This window comes from Anas platyrhynchos, chromosome 21 (genome assembly GCF_047663525.1).
Source record: "Anas platyrhynchos isolate ZD024472 breed Pekin duck chromosome 21, IASCAAS_PekinDuck_T2T, whole genome shotgun sequence".
Lineage (NCBI taxonomy): Eukaryota > Metazoa > Chordata > Aves > Anseriformes > Anatidae > Anas > Anas platyrhynchos.
Window position 1 is genome coordinate 5,031,776 of NC_092607.1, and position 14,163 is coordinate 5,045,938.

Below are 14,163 nucleotides of genomic sequence, written 5' to 3' on the forward strand. Positions count from 1 at the left end.
GGTTCTGCAACCTCTTGAACCCAGCAGTGTGCTCTTCTTATCAAAACTCACACAGGATTGTTTTTCCCTAGTATCAGATCAAATACACTAGCTCCAGGTGTTCTTGGATGACTGCTGATGTTGGTAACTACTAATTATAGATAATGTAGTCTTAATTTTCTGGAACTTTTTTAATTCACAAGGAGAGCAAAGAAAAGAACAGAAGAGAAAAGCGCTGCATCCTGAATAGTATTTCAGTGTAGAAGAAAAAAATCAATGTAAGGCGATCTCCCAGACATGCTTTTGATGTTGCAGTGTCTGCAGCCAGGAGCTTCAAAGACAGGAGCATCTCAGCCTTCCTTTGGTTTCTAGCTGAAGATCGGGACAAAACTCCAGCACAGCACTTCTAGCAGCTGCCACTAGCTTTTCCTCTGGCGTTTCCCAAATAGTATGTATTCTGTATGTACAAATATCATGTTTTACTCATTAGACAGCCCAACTGGTGGAACTCTCAGGGTTGTAATAGCTCATCAAGTGTTGCTGACAAAGAAAAATGTGAACCTTACTCTGGGATCTATTAAGAAACCTGTTATGGATGGGGCATCAGGGGTAATTATGCTGCTCTATTTGGATCTGCCAAGGCATCAGATGCAAGTGCTGTGCCCAGGATTGGGCATTGCACTTAAGAAACACGTATGTTAGTAAGATACAGAACAGAGCAAAGAAAATGAGAAGAGGAAGAAAAGACCTCTGAAAAAGGCTGGAGAGGCTGGATTTTGCATATTTTGAAAGAGAAGACATTGGGGACAGGACAGGAAAAGGCACAGCAGTATTCCAAAGTACCGTGGGTTGACACACCGCCAACAGTGACCCTCTGTGTCCTTGTGGGACATTACACCTGGCATTGGATTAAGTGGTAGCAACGACGATGAAATTTATCGGGCACTTGAGCAGGCTGCAGAGAGAACCTCTGTCCATGGTGGTTTTTAAGAACAGCTTAGACAAGTACTATGTGGGGTGACATAAACTATAGCTATCCTGTCTCGTGATAAGATACCCACGGTATCCCTGTCACATAACAGCAAGTGACAAAGACACAAACGGTCTGAATTCCCAGGGGAAGGTGTTGGTATGGAATCAGGAGAGAAAAGTAGTATTAAATTTGGCTTTTTTTAGCAAACATATTTTAGTTATGCTGGGAAAAGCTAAAACTGATCCTGTCCTCACAGTACCTCCAGACTGATGGCTTTGCGCACAGAACAGGCTGGGTGCCATCATTTTGAACAAAGGCGAGCAAGAAAGGTAGACAAAAGGAAGACCAAAGATAGACAAAATGGCCAGTCTTTTCTTGCAGCTGATTAAAAAGTTAAATGATGTACTGTGCATAACCTCCAGCTAATGTAAAAAAATATAGTTTAAGTTTACAGGACATACTAAGAAGCTATGGGGCTCCAGAAATGTAAATGGCCTGCAAATACTGAAATGTAAAACCCCTGTGGCAAAGGTTTGGCTGAAGGCTCTGCCTTAGCACTGCAGCATGGGACTGACGACCTGAAGGGTCTGAGGAACTGACTGAGGGGGATCTCAGCGGGGCGTGCAAGCGCCTGGGGAAGGGCAGAGGAGACGGGGGGCAGCGGGCAGAGGCTGGAGGCGGGGCGGTCCCAGTACCCCCAGTCCCCCCAGTGAGTGCCTCAGGGCTGGGACTGGGGGGGGCAAACTGGGGGGGGGAGCCGTGCCGGCCGCGCATGCGCAGCAGCATCCCGGCGGCTCCCGCCCGGCGCCGCGGCGGGGTGCGCATGCGCGGCGCTGCGGGGGAGGGGAGCGCTGATGCAAGAGGCGAGCGCGGCGGTCGCAGGCGAGGGCCGGCCGCGTCCCTGAGCCCCGCCGCTCCTCGCTCCCGGCCTCTCCTCTCCTCTTTCTCCTCCGCCGCCTCCCGCTGCCGGCCGCAGCCATGTCGGGCGACGAGGTGAGGCCCGGCGGTCGCCGCCGCCGCCGTCGGGGGATGGGGGAGCCGGGCCCGAGGCCTGCGCCTCGGCCGCCATGTGGGAGAGCGGGCCTCAGGCCTCCGCCCCGCCGCACGGCCGGCGCCTCCCCCCCACCCCCCCCCTCACTGCCGGCCCCGGGGTTGGGGGGGGGGCCCGCGGCCGCCTCTGAAGGCGGGAACCGGGCCGGGGGCCGCCGCCTGGCTTCGGGCCCTGCCGGGCCTCTCCCTGCCGCGCCCAGGCCCGTGGAGGCGGGGGGGGCTCCGGTCCTGAGGGGAGGCCCGGCCTGGCCCGGCGGTAGGGGGAGGGCCGGGGGGAAGGCAGGCGGCCCCCCCTGCCTGCCCCCGTGCCGGGCTCCTGGAGCGGTGTCTAGCGCGTGGCCTGGAGGCTCGGCTGCTTTTGGGGCTCGAGTATCTCGTCTTCTGACCTGAAAGCTGCTTCTCGACGGTTGATAACTGAAAGCTGTCCAGCTATGGTGGTTCCTTATGTACACGCTTAGGGAAGTGGACGTGCCAGTCTCTGAGGGGTTTTTCAGATGATGTAGGGTTTGTGTGCTCTACCTTTAGTAACCTCATTTCAGGTGTTCTCCTGGGGAGACAGAGAGCTCTCCCTGCCTGAGGTTATGGGCACCCTGAGGGGTGACTGTTGGGAGCTGTGCTGGCAGAATCCATGGCATGGCTGCTCTTGGGCTTTTATCTTTTTTCTGGTGTCACTTAAAATGCCTCTGTGGCTCTCCTCCATATGAGCAGAGCCCAGTCACGCTAACCTTGGTGACAGGTGAGTCATACATAGTAAACAACAACTAGTGTACTTATTACTTTAATGGTAGCTGAGGCTGGTTTATTAAGCTGCTTGGAATGAATGTGCTGCATTTTTAGGCCTAATTGTGTGCCTGCAACTGCAGTTCTAATGTCTAGGTTAGGAAATTAGGACCCTTGCTTCAGCTGCTTTCTATCTCAGATGCCCATAAGACCATAGAGCAGCTAGCCTACAACTTACTGGTTTAGATTTAGTTTGTGTCATTTAAATTATTTATACTGCATGATGCATTTGTTCTGATACTCACCTGGGATCAGGAATCTAGTGTAGTAAAGTTACATCTCTGGTTTGCTTTGTTTATCAGACTGACAGAATGAAGGTAGTAAAAGGTATGATGGTTGAACTGTCACTGTTAGGTCTTCTGAATAATGTGTGGGAGTGAGTGCATGTGCCTTCTGCAGCTGCTGGCTGTTAGGAGCTGATGTGGAGCTTTACAAGTGATGGCTCTTTTTACAGTTCACGATCCTCGAAGTTGAAGGCACATAAATCTCAGTTGACAAATCTGCACCTTAAAACCTAGTCTAGGTGTTAGAAACCTTAGTTTGATTCACCTGCACAGTGTTCTTCAAAATATGGGCTCTGGACTGTGGCTTAAAACTTCCAGAACTTTAAACAAAATGAAGCTTTCTGGTAGCAACATCTCCAGTCTGAGTGCTGCCCAGCAGCATGGTACAACCCAGGCAACATGAGGCCTGCCTCCAAGGGAGGAGAAAGGCAAAAGGCAAACCTGAAAGTGATGAGCAGTCCATTAACCTCTATTTATATGTAGTAGGGTTTTTAATAAGATATAAAATCCTACTTAACGATAAATGAAAGTTGTGTGTTTTTTGTTGTTGTTGTTTTTTCCTGGCCCAGTGGCTTTATGAAGCTCCAAGGAAATAATACTGGAAGATGCTGCGTTTTGAGCAGCAAGGGGGATTTAGGTGCTGATTGATAGAACAAAGTTATCTATCACAGAGGGCAGCACAGAACTAACTTTTTCAGTGCGGTGTTGCTCTGTGCTTTGTAGACATGCCTGTGTTTATTCAAACTAATGAGATGGGATTAATAGAACCTCTAGTAAAATCCCCAGCAGTTGCCACTGCAGTAGGGTATACACCGTGTATAGGGTGACATGGGCTTTTGTTTTAGGATTAGAGCTTCACAGACCAACTTCCTTTTTTTTTTTTTTTCCATTGTCTTTCACTTGCTTGAATTTTGCAAGTTGGGATTTTGACTGTATAGACCTTTGAAATAAGGAATGGATGCATGGAGTTGGATGTGAGAAAGAACTGTGGCTTACAGAAGGGGAAATCACAGGATCACCTCATGGGAATCTGATGTTGCGAGCAGAAACAGGATGGAAGTTTATATTCATTTCTGTATAGTAAAAGGCATGGGCTCTGGTGGTGTTTCTGGCAAAACACAGAATAGCCTGGTTATGTGGTTGTTCAGTTAAACTGTGCATGACCCAAGAATGCTCTGTTGTTTTTACTGAAGCTCTAGGTGAGCAAAATAACTCAGGTGAATACCTTCTCAGCTTGCCTGACTTCTCTATTCAGTTTCCTCAGAGCAGTTAGCCTGTTACGACGAGGTCAGGGTTTGCAGAAGCATGGCTTGCCCTGCTTGGGTTTAGGTGGCATCTCTTTAGAGTCGAGCAGGCTGTCAGAGCCAGGCTCTGCAGAAGGCCAATTGCTTTGTTTTTTCAGCCTTAAAATTACCTGCAGAGTCCAGAAGTTGCCCTTGCTTGTTAAACTCAGCTCAGTGTACTACTGGAGACCTTGTCTCTTGTAGACACAAGATACGCTTTATGGCAGTTTGGGTTGAAAGCTGTTCTTATAAAGAGAGGGGTGATATGGGGTACGTGGAGTGGTTCCTTAGCAATTATTGCACTCAATCTAAAACATTATCTTCTATTTGCTTCTTCATAGAAGAAGGTATAGAAGTCTGAGGAGCCTTGTAAAGAAAGTGTCATCATGGAAATGGGTCATGATCCTGAAACAGGTGTTCATCTGGGTGTTCCCAAAGCTGTAGGCCCTTGCCTATGCAGACAGTTTTCCTTCTGTTTCAGCAGAATCCAGAGGTTACAAGAGGAAGCCAGCAAACAGCGTAACTGGTTGTGAACATTCCTTGCTGTGCCTTTCCAGAGCATGATTCATACATGTGCATTGAGAGGGAAGCCAGCCAGCAGAACTTTCTTGAGAGCCATTCTAGCACAGCATGCACAGCTAAAGGCACACTTCATTTTGAATGTCTCAAGCTACATTGTCACATACATGTAGCCACTTCTGGGTGTTTGAATCACAGCATCATTAAGTGCTTTGTGCTGCCCCTCAGCCTCAGTTCAGAGCTTTTATGAAACATATAAGCTCCATAAAATCAGAGTATCACAAGATTATCACATGCAGGGGAATGAGAAGTGTGAGGAAAAGAATGCTTTATGGACAGAGAAACTTGGAGGGTGTAACCAAACAAGAAGTTACAGAGTTGCTCCTTTGAAATGGTTCTGTTGTCAGCGTAATAAAAACCTCTTACTCAGGACTTGTAACTACCTGAAAGAATGCTTTTCAGCTATTAGAAAGTAAGATTCTCCAGTTTTTCTTAAGCATCTAAAATTGTTTGAAGCAGTAAGTATACACTATAGTGCAGAAAAACTGGCCAGATGTAACAAAACTGGTGGGTAGGTAAGATGTCAAACTTGCATCTTAAAGAAAAGTAGCAGGAGGCAATCCTGTGTTGGAAGACTTGAAGAACTTGTGTTGATTGTCTCCGGTAGTTAGGTAAAGAATAGATTAAAAGTCATTCTTGGGGTTAGTGCTTTCCTCGTGGACATTCCAGCTGAATTAAGGTGCTTTCTTAGTTAAAGAATCAAACAGCTTTGAGATGAGACCTCTGCTGCTTCATAGTGCTAGGAGCTGACACCAGCCTGGCTGTATCACCAGGCCCTTCTGAGTTTCTCCTAGTCCTAAGCGTTTTTGTTGAGACGGCTTTTGGTAAGACTTGCCCTTTTAATACATCTGGAAATTAACGTGTTCTGCGTGATAGATGTTCTTACTCTTTGTTTTTGTGATGCTGAATGGTACAGTGATTTCTTCGTGGTCTGCCTTCAGTGTAGGAGTCCAAAATGGTAATAACACAGGGAAGTAGCTACTTCGTTAAAGATTCACAGCCTTATTATTCTTTCAGCTGAACTCCTACATAGATAGTAGGAAACTTGAAGAAAGCATAACTGTTGTGAGAAAAGTGGCAGAAGTTTGAAACTGTCGAGCATCATTGTAACTTTTTCTTTCCTTGTAACTGGTCTCCTTAGTGTTGTGCCTTGGAACAAAACCAGTGGTGATAACACTGAGGCTCACTGTTTTGGAGTCAGTTCTCTTGTATTGCTTTGCCACAGATCAAGAAAAATCCCAGGCTGAGCTGAAAGCCTGGTTAACATTCCTTCTGTTTGGTTAACAGAAAGAATGTGGAGAGAAACTTAAAGGTGTTAAAAATGTTAAATGGCGGGTGGTAATTACGCTGCTGATGAACTCTTGACTTTTACAGATGATTTTTGATCCTACTATGAGCAAGAAGAAGAAGAAAAAGAAGAAGCCGTTTATGTTGGATGAGGAAGGAGGGGATACACAAACAGAAGAGACTCAGCAGTCAGAAACAAAAGAAGTTGAACCAGAGCCAACAGAAGACAAAGATGTTGAAGCAGATGAAGAAGACAGCAGGAAGAAAGGTAAAATGAATCTACGTAGATGAACTCTGAAGGGTAGTTCTGTATTTTGATAGAAGCCTCCTTTCAGGAGTGTGCCATCATAATGTATGGTGCTGGACTCCTAGTTTAAGATCTTGTTTAGATCTAGTTTAAGATACTCTGCCTATTTGAAAAGCGTATTTTGCTTGTATTGCCTAAAGCCCCATTCACAAACATAGAGCAAGTGACTAGTGGCTTATGCAAATTCTGCTTTCCTGACTCAGACAGAATCTCTTGTGTGTGACAGTGAAAAGAGGAGCTCAAAAATAGTTATCATGAAGCTTAAAATCTTCCACATGCAGTTGTTGCAATAATTGCACAATTCTGGCATTATTGCACTTCAACAATTAAGCTGTAGTGTGAATTACAGAAATATGGTTAAAAGTGTTTCTATTTTTTTGGACAAGTGTGAATGCAACTAGGCTGCTACTCAGAATCTATTTGGAAATATGTTTCTGAGTGTGTGTGTGTGTATATATATGGTTTTGCTTTTTAGATTGAGGCCAATGCCATTTCAGGATGACCTGATTAAGGGAATGCTGTTGAATTAAATCCTTTTTTGATAAAACTGGCTCCTGCTGTAGACCAAAGAAAATAAACTTAACTCTTGCAGTTTTCTATTCACTTTTTTTTTTTTGAGCATTTCTACAATAATTGCAGAAGCATCTAATTTCTTGCACAGCACAAAGAAAGATTAAACAGGGAAAAATAAGAAAATGCAGATAAAAGTACAAGATACAGAAACTGTAAAATAGTGCTGAGGTATCGGGGTAGAGGGGAATGATCTGTTGAAAACCGGAAGGATATCTGTAAGGGCTACAGATCATTGCTTATGTCTTGCTGTAATGTTTTGAAGGCACTGGATGTGCGTTGGAAACCTTACTATCTGAACTCTTATTACAGTTACTAATATCTGGACTACTTTTGCTTATCCTTTGTTTTTTAGATGCAACAGATGACTTGGATGATTTAAACTTCTTCAATCAAAAGAAAAAGAAGAAGAAGCCAAAGAAGATATTTGATATAGATGAAGCGGAAGAAGGCGTAAAGGTCTGTTTACATAACAAGGCCATTTTGTCTATTGTCAAGTAACTTTCCTGCTTTTCTTTTCTTGAGATTGATGTTGCAGGAACTGTTTTGAGTCTGCCATAGACGTTTAGATGTAGAGCTTAGGGATATGGTTTAGTGGGGACTGTTAGTGTTAGGTTAGAGGTTGGACTCAATGATCTTGAGGTCTCTTCCAACCTAGAAATTCTGTGATTCTGTGTGATTCTGTGATTATATCCTGGTGCAGTTAATAGTGAAACTTGTTTCACAGTATCCTTCATGTATAGTAGGTTCTGCTGAGTATGTTTGTATGTAAGGGCTTTTTGCCTGGAAATGAGAAAAAATTAACTGATATGCACAATAAGCAAGTAATTCCGCAGTCAGTAATAAGGGTTGATTAGCATCAAGGTAACTGTCTTCTGGGGTGAGAGAAGAAAATGATGTCAGAAGCCATGCACAAAACAGTCCTCTACAAGCCAACCCTTCAAATAAAGGGTATATATCTGCTAAGAAATCTGTTCTTACTCTCGTGTTTTCATTAGAAATGATTGGCTACTGTTATGTATTTCAGTAGGTGTACAAGATATGTTTACTCAAGTTTTATTCCAAGTCATAATTCTGGATCACATGTCAGCGTAACTGGGAAGCCCAGACAGCAAGAGGGCAGAGAAATGTTACGCTACATGTAAAGCTATTCTTAGATTCTGCCTTTTGAGGAAGAAAATGCTCCTCTTATCTGTCCTGGACAGGCCAAAATGGTTGCTATGTTTTCTGTAAGTGCAGAAACATACCTGCATCCATGAAGGAATTGTGACACCAAATTGAACTGGCTGCAGGTGTCACAGCTTTGCCTTATGTCAGTGTCTGACACATAAGGTGTTTTGTTCCCTAGTGCCCAAATGTGGCTGATTCCTTTAGCTAAGTATAGCGTGACCTTGTTCTTGACCAGCCAAAGTTAACTAGAAGATTGTGTTGATTACCTAATAGGAAACCAAGTATTACAAAGGAAGTAATGTAGACTAAGTTTTAATACCTGACTGCACTGTTACATGTTAGGTGCATGTACCCCATTGTATCTCAACTTGACATTTAAAAATCTGTCCCTTTTTCATGTGTTGTACTGCAGTTCTTTATTCAGCATATTACAGTTTCTGTTCTTACTTACTACGTTTCAGGTTCTTAGTGGATAATACTAGTGTTCGTCTAGTATAGTGTGCAACTGGTATAGAGATCTGTTTAATACTGTAAATTATATATATTTGTTTGTAGGACTTAAAAATTGAGGGAGATGTACCAGAGGTAGTAGAACCTGAAGATGACCTTGATATCATGCTGGGCAATAAGAAGAAGAAGAAAAAGTATGTGAAGTTTCCAGATGAAGATGAGATAATGGAGAAGGATGAAGGTAAAAGTAATGTAGCCTGGGAGATGTTGGAAATTTTATGTAGTCCATGTTATAGGTGAATAAGTTCTGTTGAAGTATCTTTTGGTTTCAAAATTAATTTTGTTACTTTTACCAGTCACGATTATCAACAAAAAAAAATCTTCTGTAGAAGTGCTGTATGAATTCACCGTAAGTGCTGGTGTCTCTTCTAGGCAGACAAACAGCGAACACTTCTGTCCCTGTCTTAGTAAAATCTTTCGATGCACTTTTTAGAAATGTACACACAAGGTTAAAGAAATACTTGTTTTTCTTAATGAATCCTAAACAACTTTTTTTACAGCTTTTGAAGATGAAGACAGCAAAAAAGATGATGGAATTTCTTTTAGTCTTCAGTCAGGACCTGCGTGGGCAGGCTCAGAAAGGGACTACACGTATGATGAGGTAATGTTAAAAGGCTTTCGAAGTATTTTACATGTTAAAGTGCTCTGGCAGTGCAGAGCCTTGTGTTTGTGTATCCCATTTCCTACTTAAAACTAAAGATCTTACATTCAGAAGCACATGATCAGAAAAATAACAGAAAGCACATCTGTTGTCATAGTTAGTTTTCACATAAAGCAATATTAAAATGCCTCTGCAAGCACACTGAGGTACTTGGACATTATAAAGTAAACCTCTGTGAAAACAGCTTCTATCTTCTCTATTTAGTACAACTTTTTTTTTAAAGTGTGCATTGAAAAGCTTATGGGGAAGTGTTAATAGACAAAGACTATCTAATATTCATTGCCTCTAAATATCTGAGGTAGCATTAACAGTGTACTTCAGCATGAATGTCTTATGAATGTCTTACATGTCTCAAATGATGTGAACCACCTCCCCCCCTTTTTTTTTTTTTTGCAGTTACTCAATAGGGTATTTAACATCATGCGGGAAAAAAACCCAGATATGGTAGCTGGAGAAAAACGGAAATTTGTCATGAAGCCTCCACAGGTCGTAAGAGTAGGGACCAAGAAAACATCTTTTGTCAACTTTACAGATATCTGCAAATTGTAAGTTTTACTCCTAATATTTCCCAGGAATAGTGGAATTTTCTGTGCTGTTGGCTGTTGAATGAATGCTTTTTGGAAACCACAAAAAAAAAACAACAAACAACAACAAAAAAACAACAGTGACAAACCAAAGTGAAAGCTGTTCCAATCATACTGTTCTTTTCCTCTATTATATATGTGAAAGGTATTTATGAAGGTGATTTATTGAGACAACTTCAAACTTTGTACATACCAAAATGGTAGGTTTGTTTCATGGGCCTCAGGGACTGAAACCAAACCTAAAGCTCTTTTGAGTGCTCTCACTTCTAGAAGTGTGTGTGGTTTGGTATTCAGTGGTGTTTATTTGCAAGACTTGGGTTGGGATGGATGGTAGGGGTGAATTCTGATCTTCAGGTGAACTTCAAATACTGTTCTCTTGGTAAATAGCATGGAGTTCAGTATTTTTTTTTTTCCCCCTATGCTTTCTCTATCTGAATATTTCTTGTGAAGTCAGTTCTATTATTTGTGGGCACTTCTAGGAATGTCTATCTGATTTTGTAAGCAAGGACTTTTCTGGCACAATCATATGGAGGACCTGGGTAATATACTAAACGAAGGGCACTGGGAGTGTGGTGAGGGTTAAGAGTGGAAAATCTGAAATACAATTCTCTCATTTTAATTAGGGAGTAATTACTGAAATTGTGCTTTCTGTTTTGTAGACTGTGAAGCTTTGTGTCCTTAGTTCATTGTCTGCATGTGCTCTTTGGTACAGACCCTATGGCACTGCCCTTTCAAACTTTGTACTTTAAGATCATTTTAACCTACCATCCCTGTATAGATATCAAATTTCTCTGAAGGAGGGAGGTTAAAGATATCCATACTTTATTTTTAGATTACATCGTCAGCCAAAACATCTCCTGGCGTTTTTGTTGGCAGAATTGGGTACAAGGTAAGGCTATTGGGCTGTGGGTGTGCATATTTGTAGGAACCAATGACAACATAGTTGCCATTGAACATCAGGCTCTTCTTCCCTGCACCCAGATGCTGTGCTGGGTGATTGAAGAGACACCATTTCACAGAAGAGGTACAGAGGCAAGCTATAAGTCCCAGGGAACAGTTTGGATAGCTCTTCAAATTCCTTGTCTGGGATCTTTCTCCAAAAATGATCTGATAGCAGTGCTGTTTGTCTTAATTGGTGAGGATGGCTATTTGGCTCCTGTTCGACTTAAGCCGTAGGATTGCTGAGGAAGAGAGAATGCCTGCCTGCCTTGGGGAAGTTTTGAGGGCATGTAGCTAGTTATTCTGTTTAATGCCACAGTTAAATCCAGTTGTCTTAGCATAAAAGCTGCTTTGTTGCTTTTAAATGCTTTTGATAAAAGATCTTACTCTGTGACAATGTACTCTGGTTGTCTTTATTTCTGTCTCAAAGATAGTAAAATAATGTTATACATAGATGTACAGAATCAAGCTATCTAATTGCAATGTGGTTATAACAAATGCCTTTTACTCTAGACATTGAGATCTCTTCGGCTTCAGATAACTTAAACAAAAACTTAGAAACTGTGGTCTGAAAAAACATCTAATTTATTACATCAGAATGGCTAGAAAAGGATTGCAGTAGTATTCTACCTTAGTAGAGTTGTCTTGGTCATTTCTTTGAGACAAACAGATGGTTGTTCTCAATTCTGTACATTTCTCCTGGTAGGACAGCTTAACTATGAGGCTGATCTCTGCTGGAGTGTGCTTTTATTGTAATGAGTTATATTTGGGCAAAACTTTGTACAGGTTTTCAACTGCTGTCAGAATTTTACATATTTCTCTTTTTCCCCGCAATGTAATTCTGGCTTGCTCTTACCTTAAAGAATGCCTCAGTTAACTTGCTTCAAGTTGCTGACTTCGTATACTTTTTTTATTTGATGTCTTCTGCAAATCAATTATTTCAAATTTCATTTTTCTTTTAAATTAGTGGCTCAATAGATGGTAACAACCAACTTGTAATCAAAGGAAGATTCCAGCAAAAACAGATAGAAAATGTCTTGAGAAGATATATCAGTAAGTATAACTCCACTTTCCGCTACACATTTTTCTAATGACCAGAGGCCCGTGTGTGGGCCAGCACGCCCCTCTGCATGTGTGCATGCTGTAGAGGTTCTGTGCTAACAAACTATGACTTTGCTGTTTTGTGATGGAGTAATGCAAGTGAAGGATACATATACGTAAGAATAGATAGGAAGAATACATAACTATATGGTTATACCGTATAGTGAGCACTTAGGGCATACTCTGTCCTGGTGCAGAGATGTGCCGAGGAAGACAGTAAGAGTGGTTGAAAACTGTTTTCATCTGACATTAACTTCTTAGTTTTAATGAGGACTATGGAAAATAATGGTAATTATTACTCTTAAAGTCTGTTGTACGTGTTAGTTAACAGACTGTGCTTGCAGTTAATATGCAACAAAATGCTGTTTCAGACAGTGTTGTCTGTGTAAGAGTTGCTGACATGTGGGAATGCTTTTTCAGCAGAGTAAGTCATGGAAAGCCAGTGGGAAGCCTTAGCTAGTTATTACTTCTTAAAACACTGGTGTCAGGGCACAATGTACCAGATGTACAAAACCTACTCTTTGTTAATTTAGGAACAAGGAAGTATTTTTAATCTATATGAACCTCTGTGACTTTCATAGTAAGCCACTTCTAAGTCAGTAGATGAATTTGAACATCCTTTCAAGACAACTGTTAAACTAAAGGCTGAAGAAGTGATTTTTTTTTCTGATGGTAATGCATTTTTTTTAATTGCAACTTAATTCCTTTCTTGCAGAGGAATATGTCACCTGTCATACGTGTCGGTCACCAGACACAATCCTACAGAAGGACACCAGATTATATTTCTTGCAGTGTGAGACCTGCCACTCTCGCTGCTCCGTCGCCAGCATCAAAACTGGTTTCCAGGCTGTCACAGGCAAGAGAGCACAGCTCCGTGCCAAAGCTAACTAGTTTGCTAATCAACACTGGATTTTGCAAAGTGTTCTGGGGAGATATGACTGGACAGGTTTACAATCGGAATGGATTTACCATTGTATTAAAACAAGATTGTAAAAACTACAAGAAATTTGGCTTTTGATTGATTGGTCTGTGAAATCCTTGCAAGATGCAGATCCTCAAGCTGTTCACATACATTTGCTCATTGAATATATTTTACCAACTATAAAGAACGTGATGGGAAAGGAGGTGCTTTTTAATCCATTCAGACTTCTGTAAAACACAAGATAAATTAAAGATACTGTAACAGTGAGTGTCTTCGATTTGGATTTTTCCTTCAGTTTCCTATTTAAACAGTTGATGGGAATGGTTGGTGTGTTGTCCTTTCAGATCATGTCACTGAACTATACTCAGATAGAAGTTTAAGGTTATTTTGCCTTTGTGAGATGGCTGATTTCTAGGTAGGCTATTATTAAACAGAGAAACCATTCACAAAACAAGGATGATACTCCAACATGAGAACTGCTTGTGCTTTTATAGCTGCATTAGTATGGGAACACATTTTGCACAGAAAGTGACATCAAGACAGGTTGATGCTGCTTTATAAGGCAGAATAAAGCTTTGAGCTAGTTCAGACACCATATTGATGCTGAATCTTAACACGGGATTGATAACACAATTGCTGTATTGTAAGCTTTCATAGTGTCATAGTACTAAATTTTGCAGTTTCTAATAGAAAAATGTTTATATTTCTTAAGTCCTGCACTCTTTACCACTTTAAAAAAAATATCTAAATGCAGCAAAAAAGATTGTAGGAAACATTGTTATATGATGGCTGCAACACAGTTATATATATCTTGAATTTAACAGAAGATACTGCCAAGTAGTTTGTATTCCAAATTAACGCATTGACATCTTTTGATTATAAAACGTACTTATCTCTGCTAGCAGTCAGTATCTGTAATCTCTAGGGGACGTGCATAGTGCTGTCCTGACTAGTTTTTTAGTGCTGAAAAAAAAATTGTTACAGCTGCCAAGTGTGAAGATACAAATGGGGAGTGAAATCCCTTATGAGTACTGTAATGGGGAGGAATAGAAGTCAACTGTCGTTTAACCACTCCTTGAAACAGTGCAGGGTTAGGATAAGGTGCAATAGCTCAGGAGTGCTGACATCCATCCCTGCAGGTAAGCAGAGTAGCGTCCTCCCCAGAGAAAATGGTGGTCATTTTG

At 41.8% G+C, this 14,163-nt stretch overlaps 1 protein-coding gene across 1 annotated transcript; it reads left to right on the forward strand.

Annotated features, from left to right (window-relative positions):
* The first annotated feature begins 1,777 nt into the window (after nt 1-1,777).
* EIF2S2 (eukaryotic translation initiation factor 2 subunit beta) lies at nt 1,778-13,246 on the forward strand. The gene is made up of 9 exons (XM_027473121.3): nt 1,778-1,945; nt 6,303-6,483; nt 7,448-7,551; nt 8,818-8,953; nt 9,273-9,373; nt 9,830-9,978; nt 10,850-10,906; nt 11,924-12,009; nt 12,773-13,246. Exons 1-9 carry the CDS (start codon nt 1,931-1,933, stop codon nt 12,946-12,948), a joined length of 1,005 nt encoding a protein of 334 aa, XP_027328922.1. The 5' UTR covers nt 1,778-1,930; the 3' UTR covers nt 12,949-13,246.
* The last annotated feature ends 917 nt before the right edge of the window (nt 13,247-14,163 follow it).